Here is a 12,733-nt window from a genome sequence, read left to right on the forward strand (position 1 = left end):
AGAGCCATATGTTATTCATTTTATTTGTTTTTTATATAGATGTGGAATAAATAAATAATTGTGTGTTAAGAATTGTAAATAATTATAAAAGTAAATAATTGAATATGTGCATTATATTTCATATTGACAATGATGTCATTTCCGGCCAGAGCCGTTAGTTTTTTTTGTGATGCAATATTGAAGCGAAACAGTTTTTTGACCGTGTAACATTTTTCCAGTTAATTTTGTTATTAAACTTTACCTAAAGAAAGTTTCTGGACTACGGAATGTTATTCGAGTTCAAATCACGCTTATACATGAGGAAGAAGTAAAAAGGATAAAAATTTGACGGATTGCAATCACAAAGAAAGTCAAAAAACTCGCAATGAAAAGAAAAGAAAGTGTGCGGAAGGTGCGCACTTGATTCGACGGTAAAGACATCATCAAGGAAATCAACGTCGGTGTTTGAACACTGAAATGTTTAACGATCGTGGAATATGAATAGGGGACAGTGCTTTATTCTCCAGTGGATTTAAAACTGCGTCACAGAGAAGAACGTCGCTACTTGTTTAAGTTCGGCTCTTTTGATTGAGGTAACGGACTTTAAATCAGCTATAAAAAGGCAATGCATGTTTGAAGAAACTGGAATGTATACGATTGATACAGAAAGGTGCTTTGCGTACTTTTAATCGTCTGCAAGCAGTTTGTGCATTGATTGAATTAAGATGGCTGAAGAGGGAGAGGACGTTGCACTTTCTGAACACAAGAGGGCGCCTAAACCCACTGAAAGAGCGTTGGAAGAACAGCTTCACCGACGCATTGGACTAAGAAGAGCGAAATTATCTGCTCTTACCAGTAAAAGCAAAGCCATTGAAAGGTTGATGATTGATGAAGAAAATCTGCAGAATGTACAAGATTTGATGCAACTTGACTTTGCACAATTGCTAAACGAATTTAATGAATTAAATTTGCAAGTACAAGATCTTTTGCCTGAAGATGAAAAGATTGCAGATCAACAAAATTGGTTTCAGCCTAAATTGGACTCCCTGAGAGAATTTGAAAAGAAAACAGGAAACTGGATAGCTGCTGTTGGTGATAAAAAAGGCCAAAAAGATAATGTTGATATGGAGGATGATGTTAGTCCTCACGACAGTGTCTCACAGGTATCTGCAAACAAGAGTGAATCTAAAAAACATGATTCAGATGTTGGAAGTGGATCAGTTTCCTCCTCAGTATCATCAGCTTGCGCAAGAGAAGAATCAAAACGTGCAGCTCTGCTAGCAAGGGCAGCATCCCTTAAGAAGAAACAACAACTTGAAATTGAAAAAATGCAACTTAAAGCAAAAATGGAGGAACTTGAAATAGAAACAGCTCTTGCAGAAAGCAATGCTAAATTAAAGGTCCTAAAAGAGTATGAACGATCAGATGACGGCAGAAGCAGTGTACAATCTAAGCCAAGGAGGGGAATCCACCAGAAGTATTCAGAGCTGAAAACAGAACTGAGTAATGATTCACCAGGTCATTCATCTGTGGAAAAAACTCAAATGAAGGCCATCTCAAGCCCAGTGTTACTTGCACCACCATTTGACGCATCAAGAGCCACAGGCCACAGTAACAATCGTCAAACAGATGACAGCCTTATTCAAATTATGCAGAAGCAAAATGACTTGACTGAATTACTTGTGAAACAGCAAAGACAAATTCAGCTTCCAAGTAAAGACATCCAAGTGTTTACTGGTGATCCACTGACTTTCAAATCTTTTATCAGGTCCTTTGAACATACCATAGAACACCAGATAGACAATGAAAAAGACAAGTTATATTACCTTGAACAGTATACCGCTGGGGAGCCACAAGAGATTGTAAGAAGCTGTGAATATATGCCTTCAAGCAGAGGTTTCAAGGAAGCAAAACGATTGCTCCAAAGACATTATGGAGACGAGCTAATCATAGCTAGTGCTTATATTGATAAAGCTTTAAAGTGGCCTCAGATCAAGTCTGATGATGGTAAAGCTTTGAGTGCGTATGCTCTGTTCCTGATTGGTTGTCGGAATACAATGGAAGATGGAGAGTTCATGGAGGAAATGGACAATCCTACCAATATGAGAGTTATACTGTCAAAACTACCATTCAAGATGAAAGAAAGGTGGCGATCAGAAGCTTACGACATCAAAGAGAGACAAGGAGTCAGAGCAAGATTCACTCATTTAGTTGACTTCATTGATCGTCAAGCTAAAGTGGCCATGGACCCTCTCTTTGGTGACATACTGGACCATCGCAATGATGTAATAGCAAAGGGAAATCAGAAAGAAAAGTATCCTACTAAAAAAGGAGTAATAAAGAGCAGCTTTGCAACCAACATTTGCATGGAGGAAAGAAGGCCTCAAATTGTGTCCAGGAAACAAGTCAGTTCCCCCAAGAGCCTCAACGCCTTTGAAAAACCATGTATGTTTTGCACCAAGGATCATGCTCTAGAGTCATGCAGTGAAATAAAAGAGCAGCCACATAATGTACGTGTGGATTTCCTGAAGTCTAAAGGCTTATGTTTTGGCTGCTTAACTCAAGGCCATCTTAGCAAGACTTGCAAAAAGAGAATGGAATGTAAAGAATGTTCTCAAAAACACCCAGACATTCTGCACATTAAAGATAACCAAAAAGGTACAAAAGATGTTGAAACACAAGAACAGAAGATCTCATGTGCCCAAGTCTCCCTTAATCACCAATCAAGTGAGAACACAGAGTCTGGAGGAGATAACTGTGTGCTTTCAATAGTGCCAGTAAAAGTCAAGTCGAAGAAGAGTGACAGATATGTAGAAACATATGCTTTCTTGGATGCAGGAAGTACAGCTACATTTTGTACTGGTGAACTGCAAAGGAAACTGAACCTGAAAGGGAAGCCAACTCAAATTCTACTGAGCACTATGTGTCAAAATAAAACAGATGAGCAGAAGATAGTAAACAGTTTCATTCTCACAGACTTGGAAGTGTGTGCATTGGAAGACACAAAATATTACGAGTTACCTAAAGTCTTCACACACAGCAGTATCCCTGTTCAAAGCGAGAACATTCCTAAACAAGAACACATAAAAGAATGGCCATACTTAAACGAAGTAAGCATACCTAATATTGATGCAAATGTAGACCTTTTGATTGGAGCCAACAATGCAAAGGCAATGGAGCCATGGTACATCATAAACAGTCAACAGGGTGGACCGTATGCTGTGAAAACTGCACTGGGTTGGGTGGTGAATGGACCCATCAAGAAAGAAAGCAACACTGCAGAAAAGTCCAAACTGCCACATCATACAGTTAATCGTCTCTCAGTGGTGGAGATAGAGAAATTGTTGATTCAACAGTACAACACAGATTTCCCAGAGCGACACTATGAGGAGAAAGAGGAAATGTCAGTGGAGGACAAACAGTTCATGCAATCAGTGCAGGAAAAGACTAAGTTTGAGAATGGGCATTACTGTGTAAGACTACCCCTGAGAAATGAAGCAATCAAAATGCCAAATAATCGATGTGTTGCCGAACTGCGTGCTGCTAACATGAAAAGAAAGCTTCAAAAGAACTCAAGTTTGCTTGAAGATTACTGTAGCTTCATGAAAAGTATAATAGACAAAGGATATGCAGTTAAAGTTCCCCCCGAACAGCTTGTTCGCAATGACAACAGAGTCTGGTACATACCACACCACGGGGTGTACCACCCAAAGAAAAAGAAAATAAGAGTGGTTTTTGATTGTACTGCTTCGTTTCAAGGCATGTCCTTGAACAGCCAATTGCTACAAGGTCCGAACCTCACAAACACACTCATTGGTGTCCTTACCAGATTTAGGGAAGAACCAATAGCCATGATGGCAGATGTGGAGTCGATGTTCTATCAGGTGAGGGTTCCTGAGGAGGATGCAGATCTGCTTCGTTTTCTTTGGTGGCCAGAGGGCAATTTGAATGCACCTATAGAATAATTTAGGATGATGGTGCACCTATTCGGAGCCACTTCGTCACCTAGCTGCGCCTCTTATGCACTGAAAAGGACTGCTGAGGACAGAAAAGAAGTAGCATCTCCGAAGGCTGTTGAAACAGTTATACACAATTTTTATGTTGATGACTGCCTGAAATCTGTGTCCACAGAACAAGAAGCTATTGACTTAGCAAGTGATGTTCGGAAGTTGTGCGCTGAAGGAGGTTTCTGCCTAACCAAGTGGGTAAGCAATAGTAGAAAAGTACTATTGTCTATTCCAGAAGATCAAAGGGCCAGTGGAATAAAGGACCTTGACTTAGATCAGGATTTTCTGCCTATTGAGAGAGCACTTGGCATCCAGTGGTGTACAGAAAATGACGCTTTCACATATAAGATCAAGGTACAAGAGAAGCCATTCAGTAGGAGAGGTATTCTCTCGGTTGTTAACTCAATTTATGACCCCCTTGGGTTTCTGGTGCCACTCATCTTACCAGTCAAGCTTCTTCTGAGGGATATGTGCAAACAAGGATATGGATGGGACGAAGAGATTGACGGTAAACGAGCTGATCAATGGGTCAAATGGCTTGAAGATTTAAATCACCTCTCAGACTTTCGGATCAAAAGGTGTGTAAAACCAGAAAAGTTTGGTAACACAACAGAAGCGCAACTGCATCATTTCTCTGATGCAAGTGAGAGTGCGTATGGCACAGCCACTTATCTTGTACTTACAAATGAACAAAATCAGAAACATTGTTCATTGTTGATGGGAAAGTCAAGAGTTAGCCCTCTCAAACAAATCACAATCCCTAGACTTGAGCTGACAGCAGCAACTATAGCCGTCAAAGTAGACAAAATACTTAGACAAGAGCTTCAAATTCCACTACAGCAGTCGGTTTTCTGGACGGATAGCACTACAGTGCTCAGCTACATTGGCAATGATAGTGCACGCTTCAAAACATTTGTAGCAAACAGGATCTCACTCATACGGGATGCTACTACTTCATTACAATGGAGGTTTGTCAAGTCAGCAGAAAATCCTGCAGATCAAGCTACTAGAGGTCTTAAAGCAAAGGACTTTGTGCAAGAAGAAAGATGGTTTAAAGGGCCCAACTTTTTGTGGAAACCAGAAGAAGAATGGCCACAAAGCCGAGATCAAATTAATCAAGGAGCACAACAAGACCCTGAAATCAAAGGTGAAATCAAAGTCAATGTTCTTAACATTAAAGAAGGCAAGGACATTGTAAGCAAGCTAATTGATTTCTACTCAAGCTGGTTTCGTCTGAAAAAGGCAGTGGCATGGATGATAAGACTAAAAGAAACACTTTTACAGTTATGTAAAGTAAGGAGACAATTCCAAGAGTCCATTGCTCAATCAGAGAAAGACCCAGAAAAACAAGCATCTCTTCTACAGGAGCAAATGCAAAAATACAGATCAACAATGGAGAAAAGGTCATTGAGCCTGGAAAACCTGAACCAAGCAGAAATTCAGCTCATTCAATTCAGTCAAAAACAACAGTTTCAGGATGAAATTGAGGCTCTGAGAAAGAATATTCCTGTTAAGAAACGAAGTAAGTTGTTCAAGCTTGACCCTGTACTTCAGGATGGGATACTAAGAGTGGGAGGTAGGCTCAACAGAGCAGCCATGCCAGAGGAATCCAGACATCCCGCAATCCTCTCAAAATGCTCCAAGATTTCAACTCTCATTTTAAATGATATTCATCAAAGATGTGGACACTGTGGTCGAAACTACATGTTATCTATTCTCAGACAAAAATTCTGGATCCCCCAAGCCAATTCAGCAATTCGAAAACTTATCCATAAATGTGCAGTTTGTCGCAGACTCAATGGAAGAGTTGGTGAGCAAAAAATGGCAAGCTTGCCAGAAGACCGCTTGCTACCTAATAAACCCCCTTTCACGAACGTGGGCGTAGATTACTTTGGACCCTTCGACATAAAACGGGGTCGGAGTACTGTAAAAAGGTATGGAGTGTTGTTCACTTGCCTAACAATCAGAGCAGTACACATTGAGATAGCAGATAGTTTGAACACTGATTCTTGCATAAACGCTTTGAGACGTTTTATAAGTAGAAGAGGACAGGTGTCAGTCATGCGCTCAGACAATGGAACAAATTTTGTCGGCGCAGAAAGAGAATTGCGAGAAGCACTGAGGAACCTGGACCATCACAAAATTGGAAACACCATGCTACAGAGAGGTATTAAATGGATCTTCAACAGTCCAGCTGCTTCTCATCAAGGTGGGGTTTGGGAGCGTCAAATCCGTACTGTAAGAAAGATACTCAACGCTCTCTTAAAGGAACAGACTATTAATGATGACAGTCTTCATACCATCATGTGTGAGGTGGAAAGCATTGTCAACAACAGACCAATAACTAGTACCTCAGAAGATCCAAATGACCTTGAGCCTCTGACACCTAACCACTTATTGTTGTTGAAAACTCAACCCAGCTTACCACCAGGTGTCTTTAATAAGGAGGACCAATATGCGAGAAAACGTTGGAGGCAAATCCAATACCTTGCTGATTTGTTCTGGAGCAGATGGACTCATGAGTACCTGCCCATTCTACAAGAACGCAGTAAATGGTCAAAATTAAAAAGGAACTTTGAAACTGGCGATGTGGTTCTAGTTGTGGACAGTTCTTCCCCTCGCAATTCATGGATAATGGGAAGAGTAATTCAAACCATACCAGACTCCAGTGGAACTGTACGCCGTGTAAAGTTAAAGACCAAAACAAATGTACTGGAGAGACCTGTAAATAAATTGTGCTTAATTCAAGAAGCAATTTAAGCATGAGGACTAACAAGGAACTATCAAGAGTAAAGATAATTAAAGAAACATGTGGAAGAACTAAGTAGCTATTTCTTATGCATAAATGTCCAAGTTTAAGGGCTCTTAGTATTAATGTCTATAATAATTGTTTGGTCTCCTGCCCAACCAATTAGGGGCCGGATGTGTAAGAGCCATATGTTATTCATTTTATTTGTTTTTTATATAGATGTGGAATAAATAAATAATTGTGTGTTAAGAATTGTAAATAATTATAAAAGTAAATAATTGAATATGTGCATTATATTTCATATTGACAATGATGTCATTTCCGGCCAGAGCCGTTAGTTTTTTTTGTGATGCAATATTGAAGCGAAACAGTTTTTTGACCGTGTAACATTTTTCCAGTTAATTTTGTTATTAAACTTTACCTAAAGAAAGTTTCTGGACTACGGAATGTTATTCGAGTTCAAATCACGCTTATACATGAGGAAGAAGTAAAAAGGATAAAAATTTGACGGATTGCAATCACAATAATTAAAACACTGCCAAAAGCCTTATTATATGACCATAAACAAATACAGAAGAAAAAAGATGAACAAAGTAGACACAGGATGAACTATAGAACTACTTAAAATACCATTAAATGTGAAAATTTAGTTTAAATGTGAGAAATCAAGAAAATTCTGTTTCTGAATTACAATTAGGGATTCACCGGTTGAAAGGCCATAAATCGGACGGTTTGCGCTTAAAAAACGCAATCGGCTTTTGGCCGGTTTTTTTTTTTTTTTAGACCGATTTTTCCGGAAGTACGCCCGCATGCACAGACTACATTGTAATCATTTGCTATCATGTCATTTGTGTGGAAGTATTTCGAAATCTGTTCGCAGGACACGGACAGCCGATCAGCGCCGGAAGTGCAGAGCTACACGTCTGAGGCACAGATAACAGGAAGCAAACAGCCGACTGAACAAAATAAGAGTCCCTTTATCGCGAGTGTATCTGTACCTGTCCGCGCCCTCCACAAGAGGAGACAGTGAAGGATGTTCAGATCAACTTCTCACGTGTTGGATGAGAAACGAAACGGACTAACTGACAAAACTGAAATGTTTGTTGTTGTTTTTTTGTAAAGTAGAGCTTGCAAAAAAGTGTTTAATTCATCCAATTAAAAAAAAAAAAAAAACAGGGTAATGATGGACATCTATATTTTTTAACTTGAGACAATAGTTATTTATTTTTCAAAGTAAAAAAAAAACAAATATATATATATATGTGAATCATTACCATAACACTTTGCATCTTTGTTTTATTCGCACCAACATTATTTGATTTTAACAGTTTGGAATAATGCGTTTATATAGCATACTTTTATTTAGTCTCACTGGTAAAGACCTTTTTTTAAAAACAAATTTAAAAACTAAAATACTGAATGCTGCTTAAGAAACCTCGTATTGAATGTGTGTTGATTGTGTTGTTTGGATTGTAGAACTATGCAGTTGTCTTTAATTTCACATGGTCACAGTTAATCTTTTATTTAAAGCCAGTTCTCTGTAGTTTCAACACAATTCAGAAACAAAAGCTAAATGCTGAGGTCTGTATCATCTATGTTTGTATTGAATGTAGTCTACTTACTGTGCAGTTACTGCCGTTAATTTCAGATGGTTACGGTTATTGTTTGCAATAGTCAAAAGCCAATTTGGGCTATTAAATACCAAATAAACATCTTGTTTATGCACACTTTCCTTCTTTCTTATTTGTTGTTTAAAGATAAAAAAAAAAAAAAATAACGCAAATAGGTATCGCCATGAAAAATCATGATCGTGCATCCCTAATTACAATTTACTTAAAGACATTTGTAACTTTTTTTGCAATTGTCATTCTTTACTGTACAGGTCTGAGTGAACAAAATAATAATAATAATAATTTGGTCCATTAATGAACTGGATTACTGTGATCTGCGGTGACTGACTGAAATGAGACTGTTGTAAAGACTGTGATAACAAACAATGGACAGTGAATACTATTGTTGGGCTTTTTAATTGACAGTTGAAACTACGAATCAGTACAGCTTTAGCGTCATCTGAAAGTAGTTCCGCCAAAGGATATAGAAGTGTGTTGCATCAGAAAGTTTAGTGCGGAGCTAATGAGTGTTCTCCAAAGTTTATTTCAAGTGTGTGCGTGCAGCTAGAAGTAAGTTCAAATGTTCTTATCTTTGTTATTAATACATTTGTGTATTGTTGCGGTTTAATTTAATCACAGACTTCAGATATTAATGGGAATACTGTATGCGTGTGTACAAAGATTCAGCAATTGCCATTCCTTTGTGTGAATTAATGTGATTATGATAGTTTATGACAGCTGTTTATATGCTTATCAGACCCGTTATGTGGATTATATGCTTATTTGCATGCGCACCTATGAATGCCTCAGGATTAACGTTCTATCATTGCACCGTCATTTGTTTACATAAGACCGCCGGAATGGCGCTAATAATGTTACGGCCGCGGGTTCGAGTCCCGCTCAGAGCAGTCTGTACATAATGTTGATTTATTGTAATTATACATTGAATATAGTTAATCCTATTTAATGCCTTTTGTAACTATATAATATTGTTGTAAATTTGTATTGTTGTTATACTTATTATTGTGTACCTTTTATTTACCATTATTGTGTGTATACTTTCAGACACATACCCACATATCTACAGTGGAGAATAAAAATTAAAGAAGAAACATCAGAGTCATTGCATTCTAACCGGATGTGCCATAGTGATTGCAAACCTTTACTAACCAGCCCCAAATAAATACCTCAAAACAGAGACCCTCGAGCAAGAACTGAACCCCAACTGTTCCTCAGCGCTGCAGGTGTGTGTGTGTGTGTGTGTACGTGTGTGCGAGAGAGTGTGCGTGTATCACGGTGTGTGTGTGTGTGTTAAATGCAGAGTATGGGACACTATATACTGTTCCTCAGCGCTGCAGGTGTGTGTTTGTGTGTGTGTGTGTGTGTGAGAGAGAGAGAGAGAGAAAGAGTGTGTGTGTGTGCGTGCGAGCGAGAGAGTGTGCGTGTATCTGTTCACGGTGTGTGTGTGTGTGTGTTAAATGCAGAGTATGGGACACTATATACTGTTCCTCAGCGCTGCAGGTGTGTGTTTGTGTGTGTGTGTGTGTGTGAGAGAGAGAGAGAGAGAAAGAGTGTGTGTGTGTGTGTGCGTGTGTGCGAGAGAGTGTGCGTGTATCTGTTCACGGTGTGTGTGTGTGTTAAATGCAGAGTATGGGACACTATATACTGTTCCTCAGCGCTGCAGGTGTGTGTTTGTGTGTGTGTGCAGGGCTTGAATTTCGGTGCGGGAATGCGGAGATTGCGCATAATTTAAACCATTCCCGCAAGGTTAGCTTTTATAGTGCGAGAAATTCCCGCACAAATATATTTGCTTCATCTCAGAGCAAATGATTAAAAAATAAATTCACAGACGCGAGAAAAAAATGTCAAATTGTCTAGTCAAATTGTCTTTTATTTTCGAATTTAATTCCTCAATCAGCGCTGGACCGGCATTTTCTGTCTCAGCGCTGAGCTCCTAGACAGTAAACGGCGGAGCCCTGGCTGCTGTAGACAGATCATGTTTCACGCTGTCAATGCAGCGGTCTGCGTTGCGCTGATCTTATTCACACTATCAAATGTAGGTGCAGCATTCTAACATTTTGAGTCAAAATGAGCTGTTTGTGAAGAAATTATCCGCTTCCAAATTGTCGTTGTAATAACGAAAGTGAAACATTAAAAAACATTTTGCTCTTTATGGTGTGCGAGTGATAGAGCGCTGCAGCAACGAACCAACTGATCAGCTTACAGCGTCACAACATTGAATGCTCGGCCGAACAGCTGATCATAGCTGTACAGGGCGCCTTTATTATTTTTCATCTCCATAAATATATCTATAAATATATCTAGTTATAAAGTTAACGCAAGGGCTAGAAATCAATTAATATTTTGCTGATCCTTCTTGTCATCATGGAGAGCGCAGTTGGTTTCATGGCAACGACAGACGCCACGAGAGTGCAAGCGCTTGTGGAAATGAGACTGCAGCACGCGCGCCCGAGCTTTCCACTTGTTTGAGCATGTGACTGCGCGTTTCCCCTTGTTTTCTATTCATTATGCGCAGCATATTTCCCGCGCGCACAAACACGGCCACAGACAATGAATTGTTTGGTTAGCGTAGTAGTTTAAATATGGACCGTTGGCTGAAGCGAAAGACAAGTTCGGATGATGCAGATCACGATCCAAAGAAAAAAGTGTCCGACAACGAAAGGCCGACAAGCAGCCAAACCGAAGATCCACAAAGAAATATTACAGAGGTGAAGCAGTCAAAGGATAAATTTCAAACGAACTGGCTAAAAATTTACCCTTGGCTAGAAGTTAACGATGGGATTATGAGCTGCTCAGTTTGTAAGATGTACAGCAGTCCACAATTTACCAGCCAATGCTACAAAACATCTACATTAAATAGACATGCCAATGGAACTGGCCATACAGCAGCTTTAAAAAGAAAGAAAGAAGCAGAAACATCCAAAAATGCTATGGCTAATGCTATCCAAACTGCACAGCTGCAGAGAGAAGAGGAGCTCAAGGGGTTACTAAGGCTGTCCTAAAAAGTCCAGTGTTTTCCTTAATTTGAAGAGCATGATGTATTTTGTATAAAGTTTTTTTTTTTTTTTTTTTTTTGAGAACTGGAAATGCACAATTCATGCATACAAATCTGTAGATATTAATAAACGAACATGATTAAATTAGACCGATGCATCAAAAGTTATTCTCCCCCCCATAATCTTTAGATCCCCCCCATGTGACCCATGTAAGGGGGGAATTCCCCCCCAGTTTAAAAAACGAAATTCAGGCCCTGGTGTGTGTGTGTGTATATGTGTTAAATGCACTATATTTGGCCACAAGTCACATCCTTTCCTTTTCCTGAAAGTAAACCGTAATCTTTAATCTGACTGTAACTGCTGTAGAGTATAATGATACTAACTGTAGTTTCTCCAGCTTGAATTGTGTGTTCATCAGTATATCACTGAGGTGTTTCACTCCAGAGTCTCCTAGTAGTTTATTACAGCTCAGGTTCAGTTCTCTCAGGTGTGATGGGTTTGATTTCAGAGCTGAAGTCAGGATGAGACACTGTTTCTCTGTAATACTGCATCTATACAGACTGAAGACAGAAAGAGAAAACACAATGAATCAGACACGTTATGTTCATGTGCGAGTAATTCATCATGTGTTAACACCATACAGTGCAATAAATAAAATTATGCTGAAACCTGAAAACAATAATTACACAGCCATAAAAAACTATGATATTGAGGATATTAGTTATATTTCAAGTCTAGAGAATCTTTAGTAAAAAAAAAAAAAAGAATATGTGTGTGATTTATAATGTAATTAAGATACAGGATCAACTACAGAAGCATCTTAAAAACAACATTCAAATGTTAAAATCTATTTTAAATGATATTTTAAGATTGTAGATTACAGCCAACAAGTACAAGATTTTGTTATCATATTTTGTTCTTATCGTGATGCATGTCTGAGTGAAACAGCTTTAAAAACAGTTTCTGATGAAAAGCTGATCATTTTTTGCTATTGCAAACAATATCCCATCGTTCCATCACAATTTCACCATCAAGTTAGGCACATCAACCATAACTCCTTCAAAAACATCCAGAAGCCTTGGAGTTATGATTGATGATCAGCTGACTTTCTCAGACCACATTGCTAAAACTGTCCGATCCTGCAGATTTGCTTTATTCAACATCAAGAAGATCAAGCCCTTTCTTTCGGAACATGCTGCACAACTCCTTGTTCAAGCTCTTGTTCTGTCCAGGCTGGACTATTGCAATGCTCTCTCAGCAGGTCTTCCAGCCAATTCTATCAAAACTTTACAATTAATCCAGAACGCAGCAGCAAGATTCATTTTTAATGAGCCAAAAAGAATACACGTCACACCTCTGTTTATCAATTTG

The 12,733-nt window shown here is 38.9% G+C and overlaps 1 protein-coding gene across 1 annotated transcript in view; it reads right to left on the reverse strand.

Moving 5' to 3' along the window:
* LOC127987559 (uncharacterized) overlaps positions 1-12,733 on the reverse strand; it is a 1,718,354-nt gene that overhangs the window by 788,045 nt on the left and 917,576 nt on the right. Inside the window, exon 55 of the mRNA XM_052589927.1 lies at positions 11,746-11,922. Within this exon, the coding sequence (XP_052445887.1) occupies positions 11,746-11,922 (177 nt within the window). The remainder of the gene's footprint in view (positions 1-11,745; positions 11,923-12,733) is intronic.

This window comes from Carassius gibelio, chromosome B22 (genome assembly GCF_023724105.1).
Source record: "Carassius gibelio isolate Cgi1373 ecotype wild population from Czech Republic chromosome B22, carGib1.2-hapl.c, whole genome shotgun sequence".
NCBI lineage: Eukaryota > Metazoa > Chordata > Actinopteri > Cypriniformes > Cyprinidae > Carassius > Carassius gibelio.